We start from the raw sequence: 18,729 nt of genomic DNA on the forward strand, positions 1-18,729 counted from the left end.
CAGAGGTCTCAGAGCCTATTAAGCCCCACGTTTGCTGACGACTGCCTGTGACCTGCGCCGCACCAGACACCGGAGCTGTGATGAGCAACACACTACATGGGCTCAAAGTACAGCAGCAGGAAGAAGTCGTTACACAACAGAGGGTCTGGGGGACGGTGCTCCACCCTGAGACGGTAGGAAGCTCAAAAGGCAGGGGTGGGGATAGGAGCAAGATCTCTGCTACCCGCTTCCAGGCCGAGATGCAAGGGTGTTAAAGTCAGAAGAAGACATAGGAAGATCGATTAAACAGACAGACGGCGATCTATTCTCTGGCAGCAGCATCTCCAACACATGTCCTCTCTGCCCAGCTGGGGCACTGGCCTGTCTGCTCAAAAAAAGACGGAAAGTCTTCCGGTGAAATTCCATGTGAATTTTTAGAGAAGGAAGACTGGAACTGAGGATGGCGTGGGGGAGGACTGCTTAGGGTTTCCCAAACCACACAGCCTGGCGGGCCCTGCTACCGGGAGCACAGTGCGACAGGGCCGCCCGGCCCCCACCACTAGGGGTCCGCCGCACACCGTGTTCTCGACCAGCAGCAGCTCCCTGCCTGTGCCGCCACCTCCTGAGACTGTCCCCAGACAGGGGTCTGGGGTCACCGGCGGTGTGCAGTGAGCCTGAGGGGGCTGGGGGCCTTCCAGGGGTGACGGATCCCACAGAGCCACAGAAGCAAGCCTCTGCTGGTGGCCCCAGGAAGGCAGGCTCAGCCAGGAATGAGAGAGAAAGGGGAGAGAGAAGAAAAGGTATGTGTCAGCTTTTGTGGCTTAGAGTATCAGCACCTGGGGACTGACCCCGGGCATTTGCTGGGAGTTTTCTCTAACCATGGTCTGTCTCCCTTCCCTCACGCACAAGGCAAACCCCCGGTGGGGCCCAGAGAGCAGGGGGCGTGAGGAAGAGATGGAGGCTCGGCGAGTGGGAGGGAGATGCTGGTCATGGGGCCTAGGGTGGGGAGCCCCGTGGCACCCCAGGAACCCCAGGCCTGGGAGATTTCACTGGAAGAGGGGCTGGGGCTCAAGTGAGAAGTGAGACACTCATTTGGGTTTCCAGCGAACTTGGCGCCACACACCTCTGTTTGCTGTTCAGACGAAGTGTCAGAAAACACTCCAAGTCACCTCAGGGGTTTCTCTGAGGCTGGCCGTCTGACTCGGGACCCAGGGGGACAAGGGCCTGCACCTTGCATCCTCGCGACGAAACAGCTTGATGGCTGGGCTTTATCGAATCCATCAGCTTATCACCTTTTCGTCAGGATCCATGGGGAAGTGCCTTCTGCTTATGATCTTAATTCAGCTGGTCACTTTGAGCAAACTCAAAACCTACTCCTGCCCTGAGCTGACTCCCTTCTAAGAAGAGCCGGCCGAGGCCAGACAGACCTGTCCAGGTGAGGCGGCCTGGGCTGGGACCCGTGGGCCAGGGGCCCAGCCTTCCCAGAGGCCCAAACCAGTGCCAGAACAGGGGCGGTGTCACCCCTCCCACACAAGGTGCCCACTCCTACTCTGAAAAAGAAAAGTCATAAAGCCTCATTATCTTCGCTCACTTCTCGGCTCCACCCAAAAGCAACAGAGCACAGGGTTTGCAACAAACTTTCCCAGATCAACTGATTTCTCGGCAGCAAGGGAGGGCCCCATGACGAAGCCATTTGAAATCCCAGAAGCAGTTAGTTTTCTACTTACGACTTCACTTTCTGTTGCGCTCTCTCCCTTCCCCTCCTGGGCACCTTCTCTTGTGGAAAGTCATTCTCTCACAGCGTCGTCGTTGGAAACGCCCCCAGCCCCTGCCGATTCTGCTATGCGGTCACCAGTGACGCAGACGCCAAAATTAAATATAGCAACTCTCGTCAGCCCTACTCTCTGCATCACCTGGACCAGCGTGGGGCCCGAGGGCTCTTCCTGAAACCCATGGGGTGGGAAGGCCTGAGCTGGCTGTGGCCACCCCTGGAGACCTCAGCTGATGGACCAGAGGATCTGAGCCCCCTCACCCCCACTGAGCAGTTTTATGAGCATAGATTCATTTCCCACTGGGGCACAAAGACGTTTAATTAAAAAAAATTGAACATGGAATGATGCCTGGTCCATGAGGGACCTGATCAAAGTCTGGGTCAGAAAGGGCCAGCAGTGCTCCCAGGAGGCCTGAGCCAGGATCCCTGGGAGTGGCTACTCAGGAGAGGAGCTGAGCCCTGGAGGAACCTGGGACCCAGCCGGTCCTGCACTATTCCCCCCATGGGCTGGACCTTCTCGGGTCAATTAGATCCTGTGTTGCTAAGATAGAGGAAGATGCTCCAGTGTGGGGTGGGGGTCTTCACCTAGCCCGGGGGGCAGAGGGACCAGAGGCAGAGGAGGGGGAAAGGAGTGGGCCACCAGCCCAGCTCTGAGGTTCAAGTGACATGGATGGACAGGTCCCACGGACTCCTTAGTCAGCTTCCTTCTCTCTCAGGAGAAGGTGCCATCTCACCATCCACTCAGCGAGGCCAGAATCCACAGCCATGCCTGCCCTGGCTCCCTCCTTCCCTGGTCCTCTTGTCCCCTTGGAGGGTGTCCTCCCTGTGTCTGTGCCCAGGATCCCATTCCCCTTGCCTTCTCCAGGGCCTCAGGACAAGGACTTCAGGGTCCAAACAGCATAGGCTCCGAGTCCCAGATGTGCCCCAACTTCCCTGCTGTGACTTCGACAGAGCCTCAGCTGCCCCTCTGGGGAACGGAGTGCCACTCATTCATGCAACAAGTGTCTGCCGAGGCTTTTACTAGGTGCCAGATACTGTTCTAGGGGCTGGAGACCCACAGTGAACAAATCAGGAGACTTCTATTTGGGGGACAGGATGCATACACAAAAGAACACGGGGTGGGCAGAAGGCCGTCAGGGAAATGCTTCTGGTGAGATAGGATGGAACCAAAATCTGGATGAAGTGGGAGGAGCAGGGAGAAAGCTGTCCAGAGAGAGGGGACCGTGCGTGTTAGAGTCCTAGGGATAGAAGCATTCGTGTGGCCGAAGCAGACGGCGAGCAGGACTAGGCTTTGCTCCCAGTGGGTTGGCGACACTCTGGCTGCTGAGGAACAGACGCGCGGGGACGAGGTGGGGGCCGGATGACTATATATAGCAAGAGGCTTCTGCGGACCCGCAGGTGGGCAATGACGCTGGATGTGGCAGTGAGGGTGGGATGTGGTCAGATTCTAGAGATATGTGTGTAATCTCCATAATACATGCTTATTTGTATATAGCATTTACATCACCATTACGCTGCGTATGACATATAGTAATTGTACATGTACATATATTTTATAATAAATATTACATACACATTGAATTTTTCTCTCTATATGAGTCTTAAAAATCTTCTGTTATGGGAAAATCTCAGACACGTACAAAAGTAACTCCCAGATAACCACAGTCCTCCTTCAACAGCTGGCAACTCCTGGCCAGCTTCCTTTCCTCTCGGCCCCAGTGGCCCCCCTCTGAGGCAGCATACCATTCAGTTCCGGCTACAGTCTGAGGGCAGAGGCTCTGGATTCACACTGGGTGTGGGCATGGGCGTTCTGCCCACGGTGTGAGCACCTTGCAGGTGGAGCTGCCATTTCCTGAGCTGAGGGAACCTGTGCTCACATGTGTCCCATTTAAAAAATAACTATGGGTCATGGGTGATCACCCCCCTTTGCAGCCAGTGGCCCAACCGAGCCCACCTTCCGAAAGGCATCGAGACTGCAGTTTCCATTCCGCAAGGCCCCCGGGCTCCAGAAGCCGCCTCAGTGATGCCACTGATTATCTCCTATCAGTAATTCCAGCCGAAGCCCTTCCGTCCTTATCTCGCCCGACCCTGCGGAACATGTGACGCTGCTGACCACTTGCGTCCCGAGCCGGGTCCCCTCTTGGCTGCCTGCCTCCTCTCCTGGCTTCCCTCTCGTCTCTTGCCCGGCCCCCGACCCAGGAGAGTCCTGGTCCCTGGGCCCCCTCACCGTCCGTGTCTACAAGCCAGACCCTCCTCAGCTCAGTGGACCCCATAGCAGGCGCCTCACTTCGTGGGCCCCACGCCCCACTTCCTTCCCTCAACTGCCGTTTCTGTGAGGGGTGGTTCCCCAAGCCAGAAACCTGGGGGTTTCGGGGCCTTCTCCCTCTTTTTCACCCTTATACTTCGCCAATTCCAATTGTGGTTAATAGTAACCATGAAGAGAATCATGATAATGGTGACAATGACAGGTGGCACTAATGGGCTTCCTATGTGACAGGCACACCCAACGCTTTTATCGTGATCACTTCATACAATCCTCTCACACCCCTGTCATTAGCCCCGTTAGACCAAGAAGCCTGGACAGAGAACCCTTCCCAAGGCCACCCAGACAATGGTGGCAGAGCTGGGATTCAGAATGACCTTGTCCCGCTGACTCCAGGATCCTCGACCCTCAGACCCCCTGAAGGCGGAGTCTGGACGTGGGGAGAGGAGGTTTTCCCCAGAGGAGTTTGGGGCTGTCGGGACAGCTGAGGCAGCAGCCACAGGAGGACCCATGGGTGGCAGCCCAGCGTGTTTGACAGCACTGGGCCTGCAACGGCAGCCACAGGGGTCGGGGTCCTGCCTGCGGATCCAGTCTGGAGCCTGCCCTCTGCCCTCCCAGCATTTTGTAACGCCCACTTTCAGGCATGAAACGCTTTCTGCAATGAATCCAGATGCATAAGCTCGAGGGCCACAGTGCAGCAACTGAGAGTTACTCCTCGAAACAGGGACGGGTCTCGAAGGCCACCTAAAACCGACACATGTGGGCCAGTGTCCACTGCAAAACCTCCATTGTCCTGTTCAGACTCAGATGTGCCTAACAGATTAAGTACCACAGTCACCTGACCGACTGCAGACACAGTCAACAACAACAGCACTCACTAAAGGCCAGGCAGTAGTCTATTTAAAAACACTCACTGGCGTTCCCTTCGTGGCACAGTGGAAAAGAAACTGACTAGGATCCATGAGGATGCAGGTTCGATCCCTGGCCTCGCTGGGTGGGTTGGGATCGGGCATTGCAGTGAGCTGTGGTGTACGATGACGACACGGCTCGGAGCCTGTGTTGCTGTGGCTGTGGCTCAGGCCAGTAGCTACAGCTCCAATTTGGCCCCTAGCTTGGGAACCTCCATATGCTGCAGGTACAGCCCTAAAAAGATGAAAATACACACACTTAGATATTCCTCAGAACAACCTCAAGGGGCAGGTTCCACTGTGACCCCCACCGTACAAAGGAGGCTGAGGGGTGTGCCTAAGGCTGCATCATGAGGAACCAGAGAAGCCAGGACTGCCAGGCCCACCATGAGCTCTGGGGGCCTCTAGGAGTAGTGACTTTCATGCAGTAACGTGGGCCATGAAGCGCATGCCATGGAATCTCCCACTTGCTCCTCAGGACTCTCCTGAGGAGGAGCTACATTATTCCCATTTCACAGGTGAGGAAACTGAGACCAAAGAGAGTTGGTGATCTGTCCACAGCCACAGAGTCAACGGATTTGTTTGCGGGGCTCCAAATCCAGCACTCACACCTGCTGGGATCCAGGGCCCTAAGGAGAGCTCTGCGGGTCTCTGGGCTGGTCTCAGCTCTCAGGAAGAGAGAGGGAAGTGGGTCTCTGAGTGCAGCCAGGGCCCAGCAGTGTCTTCCACTTCCCTGTACTCTCGGGTGCCACCCCACTGGCCTCGCAGGGTCCAGCCCACGACTCCCACACGCTGGGAGAGGCCCCTTGGTGGCTGCTGTCGTCCCTGAGGTCCAGGTCTCCGCCTTCTCAGCCTCCGCAAACGCAGCCACATGCATGGCTGCCAAGGTGCCGTTCTACGGCGGGGCGGGGGGGGGGGGGGGACCATTTTTACCTTCTGCCCTTTGAGGGAACTTCTGTTCACTCCCTGACAGTCTGGAAAGTTTATCCTTTTAACTCCAACCTCCTCCAGCCTTTGAAACAAAGCCAAAAAGAAGCTGTATTCTGGAGTTCCTGTCATAGCTCAGCGGTTAACAAAACCCAACTAGTGTCCACGAGGATGCGGGTTTGATTCCTGTCCTCGCTCAGTGGGTTAAGGATCCGGTGCTGCCATGAGTTGTGGTGTAGGTCGCAGATGTGACTCGGTTCTGGCGTGGCTGTGGCAGCTACAGCTCCGATTGGACCCCTAGCCTGGGAACCTCCATATACCTTGGGTGCAGTCCTAAAAAGACAAAAAAAAAAAAAAAAAAAAGCCAAAAACCTGTATTCCGCTTCTGAACTATAAATTTTGAATTACCTTCCTTTTCTGACTCCTATCTTTGCCCCTAGAGCCTCCTCTCCAGCTCTTCCTCAAACCCCAGGGCTCTCAAAGGTGTGCTCTGTGCCCCAGAGTCTCCTCCAGTGCATCTGCATGTCCAAGGTTACTCCTGTTTTAACTGCCATCTTTCCTTCAGAGAGGAGTCCAGACCATTTTCCTCCAAATAATAATTAATCTGATTTGAAGTCTCTACCGTTTATTAACAAGTCTGCCCCTCTTATTAACTACCCCTACTTGTGTGGCAAAGAATAAACTGACTCTAGCAAAAAACAAATAATCCAATCTAGAAATGGGCAAAGGGAGTTCCCCATGTGGCTCAGTGGTTAATGAATCCGACTAGGAACCATGAGGTTGCAGGTTCGACCCCTGGCCTTGCTCAGTGGGTTAAGGATCCAGCGTTGCCGTGAGCTGTGGTGTATGTAGGTCACAGACGTGGCTCAGACCTGGCATTGCTGTGGCTCTGGCATAGGCTGGTAGCTCCAGCTCCAAGTGGACCCCTAGCCTGGGAACCTCCATATGCTGCTGGTGTGGCCCTAAAAAGACAATAAATAAAAATAAAAACGGGCAAAGAACCAGTATAGAAGATATACAAATGGCCAAGAGGATCACGAAAAGGTACTCAACACCACTAATCATCAAGGAAACGCAAACCCAAACCGCAACGAGCTATCACCTCACAGCCACGAGAATAACGACCATCACCGCAATGAGAATGTTGGTGAGGACGTGGAGAGAAGAGCCCTCATGCGCTCTTGGTGGGAATGTAAACTGGTGCCGTCACTATGGAAAACAGAATGGAGGTTCCTCGGGACATCGAAAACAGAACTACCATACAATCCAGCAATTTCACTCCTGGGACCATATCCAAAGGAAACAAAACCACTAACTCAAAAGGACATCTGTACTCCCACATTCACATCAGCAGTGTTTACAAGTGCCAAGGTAGGGCAACATGGTAAGTATCTACTGACAGAAAAATGGACTAAAAAGTTGTGGTATATATACAATGGCACGTTATTCAGTCATAAAAAAAGAAGGAAACCCTCCTATCTGTGACAACATGGACAGACCTTGAAGGCATCATGCTAAGTGAAAACTCAGACAAATACTTTATGATCTCACTTATATATGGATCTAAAAAAGTAAAAGTCATAGAAAAAGGGATCGAATTTGTGGTTACTAGGAGATTTTTTTTGTGGCACGGTAGGTTAAGGATCTGGCGTTGTCACTGCAGCAGCCCGGTCCGCTGCTGTGGAGCAGGTTCAATCCTTGGCCCTGGAACTTCCACATGCCAGGGCACAAAAAAAAAAAAAAAAATTGGTGGTTACCATAAGCAGAGGGTGGGAAGAGGGGGAATTGGACAAAAGCTGTCAAAAGGTACAAACTTTCAGTTGTAAGTAAGTACTGGCGATGCAATGTACAATATGATGACGATAGTTATTTGAAAGTTGTTAGAATAAATCCTCAGAGTTCTCATCATAAGGAAAAAAAATTCCTCTTTTTTTTTGTTGTAGCCATATGAGATGATGGATGCTAACCAAACTTACTGTAATCATTTCACAACATATATCTTAAATATTAAGCTGTACATCTTAAACTTACACAGTACTGGATGTCAATTATATCTCAATAAAACTAGGAAAAGAGAAATAGCAATTTAAAAAAAGGAATTAACTTACCCAGAGAGCTCTGACCTTTGTCCTGGCTCTTGGGAGGTAACCTCTAAAGCCCCTGAAAAGAATTTGACTGGTCTTTGTCACCAGTTCCTGGGAGCGAGCAGCTAAATCCTTTGGATTTTCCAAGTGACAGGAGTGTCTTTGCTGGGAGTGGTGGGCCCTGATTTTTTTACGCTAATGAGGCCACTCAAGGTGGGGACTGGTCACAAAAGCAAGCTGCTAAGATACCAGCCTGCCCTCCAGGGAAGAGGCTGGAAGTTGAGGTCAACCAAGTAGCCAAGGAGTCAACTGGTCACGCCTACTGAATGACACACCAGGAAAACTGGACCTTGAAGCTCTCATGATCTGTCCTGGTTGGCACACTCTGCGTGTAGTCACAAACTGAGGTGCCGGAGAAGCGACACATTCTGACTCCATGGGAAGAAGGCAGAGGGAGCTTCGTGTCGGGGACCCTCTTGGACCTCCCCTCTGTGTCTCTTCTCTCTGGGTCTGACCAGGATCCTTTTGCTATAATAAAACTATATAACCTTAGGTATAGTGATTCCTGAGTTCTGTGAGTCATTCTAGCAAGTTATTGAACCTGCAAGCATGGTGGGATCTCAGATTAGCCAACTAGCCAGAAGTGAATGTAAACTGGGGATCCCTGAATTTGCAGCCAGTGTCTGAAATGAGAGCAGTCTTGTGGAGGCTGTGCCCTTAACTTGTGACATCTGGCTCAACTCCATGTAGTTGGAAGTCACTGCACTGAGTCTGTCAAACTCCCTGCACAGTCCCAATGGAAACATCCTAAATGTAGTCCAAGGACCTTCCCCAAACAACTATCCAGATCCTCTCTTTCATGGAGTACAAGGCACTGCAATGAGTTCCAAAGCGCAGGAACAACCTTAGCAGTAGTCTTTTCTGTGTGAGCTTTCAGAGGAATTCAGTAGGGAGAGGAAGGTCAGAAACCAAGAAAGGAAGTGGGGAAGAAAGGGAAGGGAAGGCTCAGGGAGGAAAAGGCAGCGGCACGTGGTGCGGGAATCCTGCTGCATCTGAGTGAACAGTGGGGTGTGCGGTGCCTCGCCAGGTCCACAGGACTTAGACTGAGGTGTCAGGGCAAGTAGTGGCGCCTTGACCAGGACAACTGATCATTAACCTGTGAAATGACGGCTCTTTTGCCTCATTAGCTGAGGATGTATTAAAATTACATTTTCTTTTTTTTTCTTTTTCTGGCCATACCTGCAGCATGTGCAAGTACCTGGGTTAGGGATCGAACCCATGCCCCAGCAGTGACCAAACCACAGCAGTGACGATGCTAGATCCTTAATGCCTAAAATTCCATTTTCAAAGTGGTTATGCCTGAAACCTCCAGATGGGCACACTTGGCTTAGAGCTCCCTTGTCGTTAAGGACCTATGGACCTGATGGCACCCAAACTAAGGCCCACCTGAAGTTAATTGTCCTCGGCCCAAATCCTAAACGTGGAAGAACAGCAAGGCGATTACTAGAGCAGCAGACACTCTATGCCTGTTACTTGCCTTCTACCCAGAGAAAGAACCTCTGATCATCTTTTCCACAAAAGGAGAGTTTCCCAGATGCCACCCGTACTTGGAAGAAGCCAGGCTGAAATACTAACCAAGTCAAACTTTCTTGATATTACTCTATCTTTCCCCAGGAGGGTTGCACTAAAACAGACTCGGACACCTGTGGCCTCTTTCCTTCTATGCAAAGCAAAAAGCCAGCAGCAACCCCGAGCTGATAAGATTAATCTAAAGAGAAAATTATGGTGTAATTTCCTATGCTGATACTTTGTAGTTAATTTAAAAAAAAAAAAAAAGGTTTCATTTTCCTACTGGTCTGATTTCACAGGAACATTTTACCTATTTCTGTGAGGCATTTTTTCTCCTGGAAGAGAAGCGCTGATTGGCCCTGAATGACTGACAACCTGGTGTAATGAAAATTTCCAATGTAAACTTATTTTCCCTCGGTTTCAGCAATTTTAAATCTATATATAGAGATATCTTTGTCAGAATTGCATTGTTAGCTCCTCCCAGTAAACTAATTGTCTCACATCGTCAGTGCAAATAGAGCTCTATTCATGGGTCTCACCTCCCAACTGATCCCAACCCTGGTCTGCTTACTGGCATGTACCAGCAACTTCGTCCACGGACACAAGTGCGACATCACCTTACAAGAGATCATCAAAACCTTGAACATTCTCACAGCGAGAAAGGTGAGTAAGCTATCTGGCACCATCTCTCCAGATGCTCTGATGATGCCTGTGCACTTCTTAGACTGTGCTAAGAACCTAACAGCCTCTAGAGTTGGTAGTTGGTGGCTGGTGACAGGATGGGGAGCAGTGGGGAGCCTGTCATCCCAGGGCCTTTCTCCCGCTGAGGGGCTGTAGGAGGTTTTCTCAGCAGGAGAGAGTCAGAGTTGCCCTGCAGGGGTTAGTCTGTGCAGTTGGAGGTAACGCTCTCTCTTGCTCTCTCGTTCCTGCCTGGGCCAAGAACTCGTGCATGGAGCTGCCCGTGACGGACGTCTTTGCTGCCCCAGAGGTAAGAGCTGGCCCAGGTCTGCTTTGGTCGGTGGGGGGCGTGTGGGGTGTGGTGAGGAGAACCATCCACAAGGGTCTGAACAGGAAACTTTTCTAAGAGAAAGCCAACAGGGCCGAGAGAACTGCAAGGTGTGAAATGTTTTCAAAGAAGGAGAATTCTGATCTTTACTCTCAAATACGTCTTGGTGTTTCTGGCCTCACTCGATTTAGAAGATGTTATGATAGCAAGCTTGGGTTTTACAGCCATAATTCATATCCTGGGCAAGGAAAAGCTCTTGAGGATTTTACCCAGCCCAAGGTTAATACCTGGAATACAGGAGGCAGTCAATAAACGCTTATTGAAGGAGAGAATGTTTTTGGCCCATACATTTCTGAAAAACCAAATACTCTCACAAAAACAGATATTGAGATTACAGGTTGAGAGAGCTTTCATTTTGTCTAAGAGACTTCCTATGGCAACAGAAAAGGTATCGCCAGAGCCCCTCCTCTTCCGCAGCCTGGTCACCTAACGGCCCACCAGCTCTGGGCACCACTGCCAAGAGACCCTTAGCTTACTCTGTCCTGCCAGCTCCCCTCCAAAGCTGGTCCAGAACCAGCCTGCCGGACAGGATCCAACACATCCGTGCCTCCGGCTGCTCCTGCGGGGACATCTCGCCTCTCCTCCTCCTGCTGTGTCTCACCCCCACCCCCCAACTGTAGTGGGAGGAGATAGATTTGACAGCTGATAGTGCATTTTCTCTGACAAACACATGACTATAGCCATATCAATAGCTTTTTGCACACCAGTTCCTGTTTTCATGGAAACACACGACTGAGAATGAAAAACCCAAAGCTTCAACTTACCAGTGGTCTCCTAACCACCTGCTTTCCACATGTACGAGAGGGTGACTTGGCTAGGAGTGAGGTCCTGTGGGCTGGGCAGGGCCGCACCCCGCAGCCAGGCCACAGAACGGGTCTGTCCTACTTGGGAGGAGAACTGTTCTTTAGGCCTTTATCTGGACTATCTCATTTCATTAACGGTTATTCCAGGAGTCTGAGATATGATAATATCTAAGACTGCAATGTAATCCTATACTATTATATAAATGTATGTATAACATACACTATTATGTAACATATTTTTGTATTCTTCAGAATCTCTTCTTGTATCAGACTCTCCATCAGTAGTGTATATATATATATATGTATGCCACATGTATGTGTGTATATATGTGTGTGTGTGTGTATACATATGCATGTTTGTTTACATACACACACATACACACACATTCCTCCGGGAGTCCCTGACTTATGCTCTGGCTTCTCCAGAGGGTGGCTCCACTGCTGAGAGGGTTCTACCAAAGCCAAAGGCAGGGCCCCAGAAGAAGTGCCGAGGGTCTGGAAGTGACAGGGTCTGTGGCTTTAGCCCCAGTTCTGCCATTACCTATGTGGCCTCTGCAAGCCTCCACAGCAGTTTGTTCCTCAGTTTCTACATCTGAAGATATGAAAGTGATTTTGAAAGTTGGTTGGAGTCCAACCCTTGAGTTAGTGGAAAGTGTTATTGTATGATACAACACTTGATTAAAGGCAAAAACTAAGAGGGGCCAACAGTTGGAAATGATCAAACCTTCCATGACTGTAAGCCCAGGCTGACTCCACTCTCTGTGCGGCTCTAGAGGGCCCAGCCAGTCATCACCCTAACGGGAGTGCAGGCCAGGCCACAACGCCTTCCTTCTGTTCCTGGGCCTCCTCTTCACTCACGTCTCACGTCCTCCCCCACACATTGCAGACACCTCTGAAAACCAAACCCCGGTGTCTTCCTTCACTCTTACCTTTCTCCCAAACTGATTCTATTCTTCCTGGATTAACAATCTCATTTTTCCATTCTTCTCTTTTCCTCCGCAACTCAGCACTGCTTACTTATCTATTAAGATCCTTCCGAACAAAGAAAGGTTGTTATTTTCAAAACCCACAAAGGTGGTATGTGGGAGGAGAAGCTATTGCTTTGTGTTCTCAAAGAAGAACATCGTTCCAAAATCTAGCACGTTAATTTTAGTGCTTTTGGGGATTAGGAGTTCCATTATGTCCAGGTTGTGTGACATCCTGCTCTTTATGGCAGATGCTGGAACAATGTGCTTCCCAGGCAGTGCCTCCAGGGTGTCTATGGACTAAGGTGGTCTGAGGAAGAGCAAGGTGGAAAGCAAGCCGGCCAGTGGGTCGAGGAAACACTTCTTGGGTGGACCATTAGTTGGAGGCATTTTCTACTTACCAAAGAGAGTGAAAACCCATCATTTTTCAGAGGGCTCTATGCCAACCCTCAAATCTTTTTCAAAAAATGAAAGGATATTTTGTTTGTTTTGTTTGTTTGTTTTTTTGGTTTTGGGGGCCGCACCTGTGGCATATGGAAGTTCTTCCCAGGCTAGGGGTCGAAACAGTGCTGCAGCCGCTGGCCTACACCACAGTTACAGCAACGCGGGATCTGAACCGTGTCTGTGACTTACACCACAGCTCATGGCAATGCCAAACCTCCAACTCACTGAGGGAGGTCAAGGATTGAACCCACATCCCTGTGGATCCTAGTCGGGTTCATTAACAGCTGAGCCACAAAGGGAATTACTGCCCCAACCCCCGGGTTTTTTTGTTTGTTTGTTTGTTTTTTAAGGATTTTTTCATATATGGCACAGGCTGACTAAATTTGGGTGGACGTGGAGATAATGAATACACCACAAATAGGACTGGATCTGTCTGTAGGTCCCTAAGTGAAGCAGGTCATGGCTCCAGTGAGAACTCTTCACAGTCTTCTGGATGGCACGCCACCATTCCCACAAGAGACGGGCTTCTTTCTGGCCTGGGACCTTCCTTTTGTCCCTTTCCTAAGCAGTTCTGAGCTGCAGACTCCTCCTGGCTCCTCAGTGTGCCCCAAGCTACACGAGACATATTCCCACAGCGAAAGCTAGATGGGCAGATGAAAGCCACCATGGTATCCTGGTGCTGCCATGCCAATGGAACCACAACTTTATGGCCTCTACCTAAACCTGCCTTTAGTAGAATTTGTTCTTTTGAAGTTTTTTCCATGTGAATCAAACTCTCTTCTAGACTTATTTTATCCTTCAGAAGTCTTTTGAAAACTCTCTTTACAGGCTGTCTTCCTATATTATAAGGTCACACACTCAGAACTGAGGCAATATAATTTCTAGGTTCCCAGCCATAGGTTTAGAAAAGTCACGCTAGATTTTGATGGAAAAATAAGAAAAAGGTTTCTTCTCCTTTCAGCCTTTTTGAACCTCAGTGTTCTCTCCCAGTGGCAGAAGCATTTCCCTCCATCGGCACACACAGGGAGTATCTGCCTTCTTCTTGGCCTCAACCTCTGCTCACTCGCAAAGGCCCCCCAGAGGTACAGGGATTTATGGAAGGTTTCTTGACTCTCAGAGCCCAGAGATACTGGTGCTCTTCTTAAATTTCCAACCATGGTCAGGGCCCAGGAAGGCTCTCGGCCAATTCGTTAAGGGCATGTTCCTCCAAAGGCCCTGTCCTTGGGCCATCAAGCGCCACAGTGCAAAGGGCAAGCTTTTGCAGTCTTTGATTCTGGTGCCTTGGTCTGGGTCTAAATCTTCCTGGCAAAACCCTGAAATATGAACTGCACTTTTAGCATTTAGCCTAAAGAAATAAGAGGTGAACACAAAGATTTACACAGATGACTTTGTGCTCTTTTATTTATAGAAGCAAAAAACTGCAATGATAAGGGATTAATCAACTATAGTACAAATACACCCTAGGATCCTGCACAGCACTCCAAACTGTTGAATGACTTCAGTAATTGCTAGCACTATATGTTAAAAGCAAAAAGTTACAAAAGCGTGTCAATAATTAGTCTGTATTGAAAACATAAAAAAAGAATTTTTAAAATCTGGGAAGATAGTTATCAAAATCTTAGTAGTTCTCTCTGGCCAGTGAGATAATGAATGAATTCATTTTTGTTGAATGTATGTATATAACTTTTATAGTAAAAATTTGTGAATCAGAAAAAATATGTAAGAACCTAAAAAACTGCTTGGACAGTGCTCTTCTTATAAAGTCCTGGAAACCCTGTTAATGCCCATGGTGATCCAGTGGGTCCAGCAGAGGCCTGAGATTCTGCTCTAACAAGTTCCCAGGTGATGCCCACGCTGCCGCTTCAGGGACCACACTTTGAGGGGCAAGGGATGAGAGCATATCCTGGCAGGGGCTAGAGACAGGTTTATCTGAGCCGGAATGGGCCCAAGCTGAGAGCACTCTCCAGGCTCCACGCCTCGGTCCTTCAGTGGAGAGTGAGAGGACACACCAGGCCTGACAGACTAAGACACATTCCTCTCCCCGGTTCCCAAGTCAAAGCTCCCCACTGGTACACGCCCTCTTCTAAGATTCAAAATCCCCAAAGAGAGCCATGCGGCCACGTCCACATCAGAGCTGCCAGCATGCCAAGGAGTCTCTGATTCTGCACATATGTGGCCAAGAGCCCCTTACAGAAGCTGCCTTCATCTCCCCAGGCCAGACTCTGGGGGCCCCTGACTCTGATCCCAGCATTCGCCTATCTTCTCACACTGCTACCTCCCAGGAGAGGGCTAAGTGGAGCGAGCTGGCCAAAGCAGCAGCATCCAGGCCAAAGGACGGGCATCCATTTACTCAACAAGCATGTGAGATTTCCAGGGAAACCTGGATTCAAACCCTTATAGGAATGAGAAAGACAGAAGACTCATAGACATTCAACCCCTTCCATAGAAAGAAGAGCTTGCATGGGATAAGGAGGTGGACATGGGCTGCAGACAGATGGCCCTGCATGCCCACCCTCTTGCTTACTCACTAGAGGGACCTGATTCAGGTATCCTTTCAGCAAAACCCTCCAGAGGAAAAGAAATGGGGAGGTTTTAGGAAAAGGCTGCTGCATCGGTCGATGATTGGGAGACTTGGTTTCCTCTGATGAGCAGCCTCCACTCACACAACAGGAATACTTGACTATCAGATCCAGAGTTGAGCAAACTCCTTTTCTCCACCCATCCTTCCGGAAAGCAGAAGTCAGAAGGAAAAATCTCTCGCCAACGTTCAAAGTCAAGCAAGCACACGGTAATTGGTGGCTCTTTTCTAGAACACGACGGAGAAGGAAACCTTCTGCCGGGCCTCGACTGTGCTTCGGCACATCTACAGACACCACACGTGCATGAAGAGCCTCCTGAGCGGACTTGACAGGAACCTGAGCAGCATGGCAAACATGGTAAGCTGCCCGGTGCCCACAGCTTGGCTTCTAACAGACAGCGGCCTTACTTCTAAATATTCCTCCTTAGGAATAGAGGCGCCCTGGGTTAATCAAGCCATTCATTCGTTCGACGAATATCTCTTGAGGCTCTGTGTTATTCGTAGGTACTGTTCTAGGCGCTGGGATACATTTCTTGCTCCCACAGAATGTTCTAATGGGGGAGTAAGAAAAGCAAACGAGCATATAATATCATGTTTGGTAGCGTTAAGTGCTACAAGGAAAAATACACGAATGAAAACATGGGCGTCATGAGCGAGAGGGCTGCTTTAGTAGGTGGTGACATCCCCTGAGCAGGTGTTTGAATGAAGTGAGAGCTGTCACGTCACCAACTTGGAAGGAATATTCCAGGAAGAGGGAACAAAGGCTCTAAGGTAGAGATGGCTTCATGGGCTCAAAGATCAGGAGGTCAGTAGGAAGGCCAGTGTGGCTGCATCAGTGAGGGAGGGAGGGAGGGGGATTTTAAGGGCGATCACACAGGGCCTCTGGATCCTGCCCCACGTATGGTGGGCAACTGAGGGAATAGGGTTTTGAGCAGGACAGAGAATACGATCTGACCGATGCGATTTTAAATGACAACTCTGGCTACTGTGGTAAATTGGCTGAGCATCAAAGACAGAGGCTGGGAGGCTATTCCAGGATTCCAGGCTGGAGATGATGGTGGTTATGACAGGGCGGGCGCAGCCGAGGTTGTTAGCTTGAGGATGTAACTGATAGAACTAAACACAGAGCCAGAAGGATGTGCTGCGAGATCTACTGCGGGGGTGAGGGAGAGAGTAGGTGACCTCTTGGTTCCTACCCTGAGCCCATGGGGGATAGTTGGTGCTGTTGACAGATAGGGAAGACTGGGGGTGATGTGGGGCTGGAGGCTGAATGGAAGGTCAGGAGCTCAATTTTATTAGTAAGTCTGGGGTACCTACTGAGTAGCCAAATGAAGGTGGTGAAAAGATTGCTGAAGAAGTCTGAAGCTTCAGGCAGAGTCAGAACTTGTGATCAAGAGATCAAGAGTTTTCCTGGTAATAGAACTGGGAGCTGATACCACACTCATTCTCTCTTTTAACCCTCTTAATCATCTTAGGAAGTAGGCACTATTGTTCCCATTTTACAAAGGAGGGAACTGAAGCTTTTATAACAAAGTGTTTGTCCTAAGCAATGCAATTAATAAGCTGGTAGAGCTGAGATTCAAACTGAAGCAGTGGCCTGGTGGTAGGTATCCTTTCCACCTGAAGTGGTCCCAAGCTACGGTGTTGCTATTTCAAGGGCAGGAGGGCAAGTGGACTGACTCTCCCTCTCAGCCGTCCACAGCCACGCAGAAGGGCCAAGACAACAGTGAGCGGGTCTGAGCCTCCGCCCTCAAGTTAGGTACCTGAGCAGCACCTAGCTGTGCCACACCTCTCCAGGGACAGCTGCACCCTGAAGGCACAGAGTCAGTGATGGTACAGTGACCATTTCTAGGAGTGTACATGGTATGCAATGAAAACAGGCAAAACCCTGTTGGCCTGGAGCTGGACTGGAGGCCCTGGTTTGATCACTGTTTGGGTGGCAAATGCCAGTGTAGGCTTGACCCAGGGAGAAAGGCATGAGCAAGATTCAAATACTTAGCTAACTAATGAAATGTTTCTTTTGTAGACCTGTTCTGTGCATGAAGCCAAGAAGAGCACTTTGAAAGACTTCTTGGAAAGGCTAAAGACGATTATGAAGGAGAAATACTCAAAGTGTTGAAGCTGACTATTTTTAATTTATGATTTTTATACACTTATTTTAAAAATATTTATATATTTATAACTCATAAAATAAAGTATATGTAGAATCTGACAGCATGATGTCACTTTAATGGCATAGGCTACATTTACTTGCTAACTTTTTAATGAGACACTCAAACTGGGAGTGAAAAACCAAAAGACCGCTTCCCTCTTGAGGAGGTCCCTCTCTCATCAGGGATATAAGAGAGGAAATGACTAAAGCATACGAGGCTACACAAGATGTAAATGATAATTAAGAGAGCTTGCAGACTGGGTCCATAAGTCCCATGGACTATGAAATAATTTTGAACTGAAAAGGTATCAACTGGAGGCTTAGAACATTCTTATCCCCTTGGCACAAGGGTTGTTAATATTGACTCCATGGTGGGGGGGGAATCATTCTAGCATACTACATGGCTCTGTGGTAAACAATATTTAAAGCCCTAATAATGTAAATTTTTTGATTGTCAAGTCTTAGAACCAACCAGCAGACAAAGCATGGAAGACTTAGTTATGGTTACAGAACAGAATGAAAATGCTGTCCAACTGACAACATAAAAATATAGCTGAAAATTACTGAGAAGCAAAGTCAGAGGAAGAGCAGTAGGACACCAATATCCCTAGTTCACTCGGGCAGAGGTCACTTGAGCAATACCATCGAAGGTTGACAGAACAAGAACAAGAGATTTAAGTATTTATTAAAAATTGCAACAGTAATAGAAGATCTAAAAATAACTTCCTATACGTAATTCGAAAGGGGTAGTATAACTAAGGTAAACTCTCACTTTTCAATGGGGAAATCAACACAAATATCTAAAGGTGATAAAAATAAAGAGCTGGCAAGGTGGTCATGAATTGATGATTGTAGCTGGGGACGCGTACATGAGGGTTTGATTATATTCCTTTGCTTGTATTTCCATGATAAAAGTGATCAACCATAATTTTTTTTTAAAAAAAGGAAAAAAGTGAAAAAAAAAAAAACAAAAAAAACAAACCAATAGTGAGTAAATCAAGAAATCTTTGGGGAGTTCCCATCGTGGCTCAGCGGTTAATGAATCCGACTAGGAACCATGGGGTTGCGGGTTCAATCCCTGGCCTCACTCAGTGGGTTAAGGATCCGGCGTTGCCATGAGCTGTGGTGTAGGTCGTAGACGTGGCTCGGATCCTGTGTTGCTGTGGCTGTGGTGTAGGCCGGTGGCTACAGCTCCAATTAGACACCTAGCCTGGGAACCT

The 18,729-nt window shown here is 49.3% G+C and overlaps 2 protein-coding genes across 3 annotated transcripts in view; one reads left to right on the top strand and one right to left on the bottom strand.

The window, feature by feature from the left end:
* KIF3A (kinesin family member 3A) overlaps positions 1 to 18,729 on the bottom strand; it is a 137,497-nt gene that overhangs the window by 44,397 nt on the left and 74,371 nt on the right. The gene's annotated exons all lie outside the window — the stretch shown is intronic.
* IL4 (interleukin 4) lies at positions 10,007 to 17,541 on the top strand. The gene is made up of 4 exons (NM_214123.1): positions 10,007 to 10,164; positions 10,442 to 10,489; positions 15,590 to 15,715; positions 17,384 to 17,541. Exons 1-4 carry the CDS (start codon positions 10,030 to 10,032, stop codon positions 17,474 to 17,476), a joined length of 402 nt encoding a protein of 133 aa, NP_999288.1. The 5' UTR covers positions 10,007 to 10,029; the 3' UTR covers positions 17,477 to 17,541.

Source organism: Sus scrofa, chromosome 2 (assembly GCF_054392235.1).
Source record: "Sus scrofa isolate SSC_HxYL_T2T_F1_AM1 chromosome 2, Sscrofa_HxYL_maternal_Yorkshire_Landrace_v2.0, whole genome shotgun sequence".
NCBI classification, from domain to species: domain Eukaryota; kingdom Metazoa; phylum Chordata; class Mammalia; order Artiodactyla; family Suidae; genus Sus; species Sus scrofa.

Coding starts and splice junctions, on each gene's coding strand:
- IL4 (NM_214123.1), top strand. CDS start 10,030: ATGGGTCTCACCTCCCAACTGATCCCAACCCTGGTCTGCTTACTGGCA. Junction 10,490..15,589: donor ACGTCTTTGCTGCCCCAGAG/GTAAGAGCTGGC, acceptor GCTCTTTTCTAG/AACACGACGGAGAAGGAAAC. Junction 15,716..17,383: donor TGAGCAGCATGGCAAACATG/GTAAGCTGCCCG, acceptor TTTCTTTTGTAG/ACCTGTTCTGTGCATGAAGC.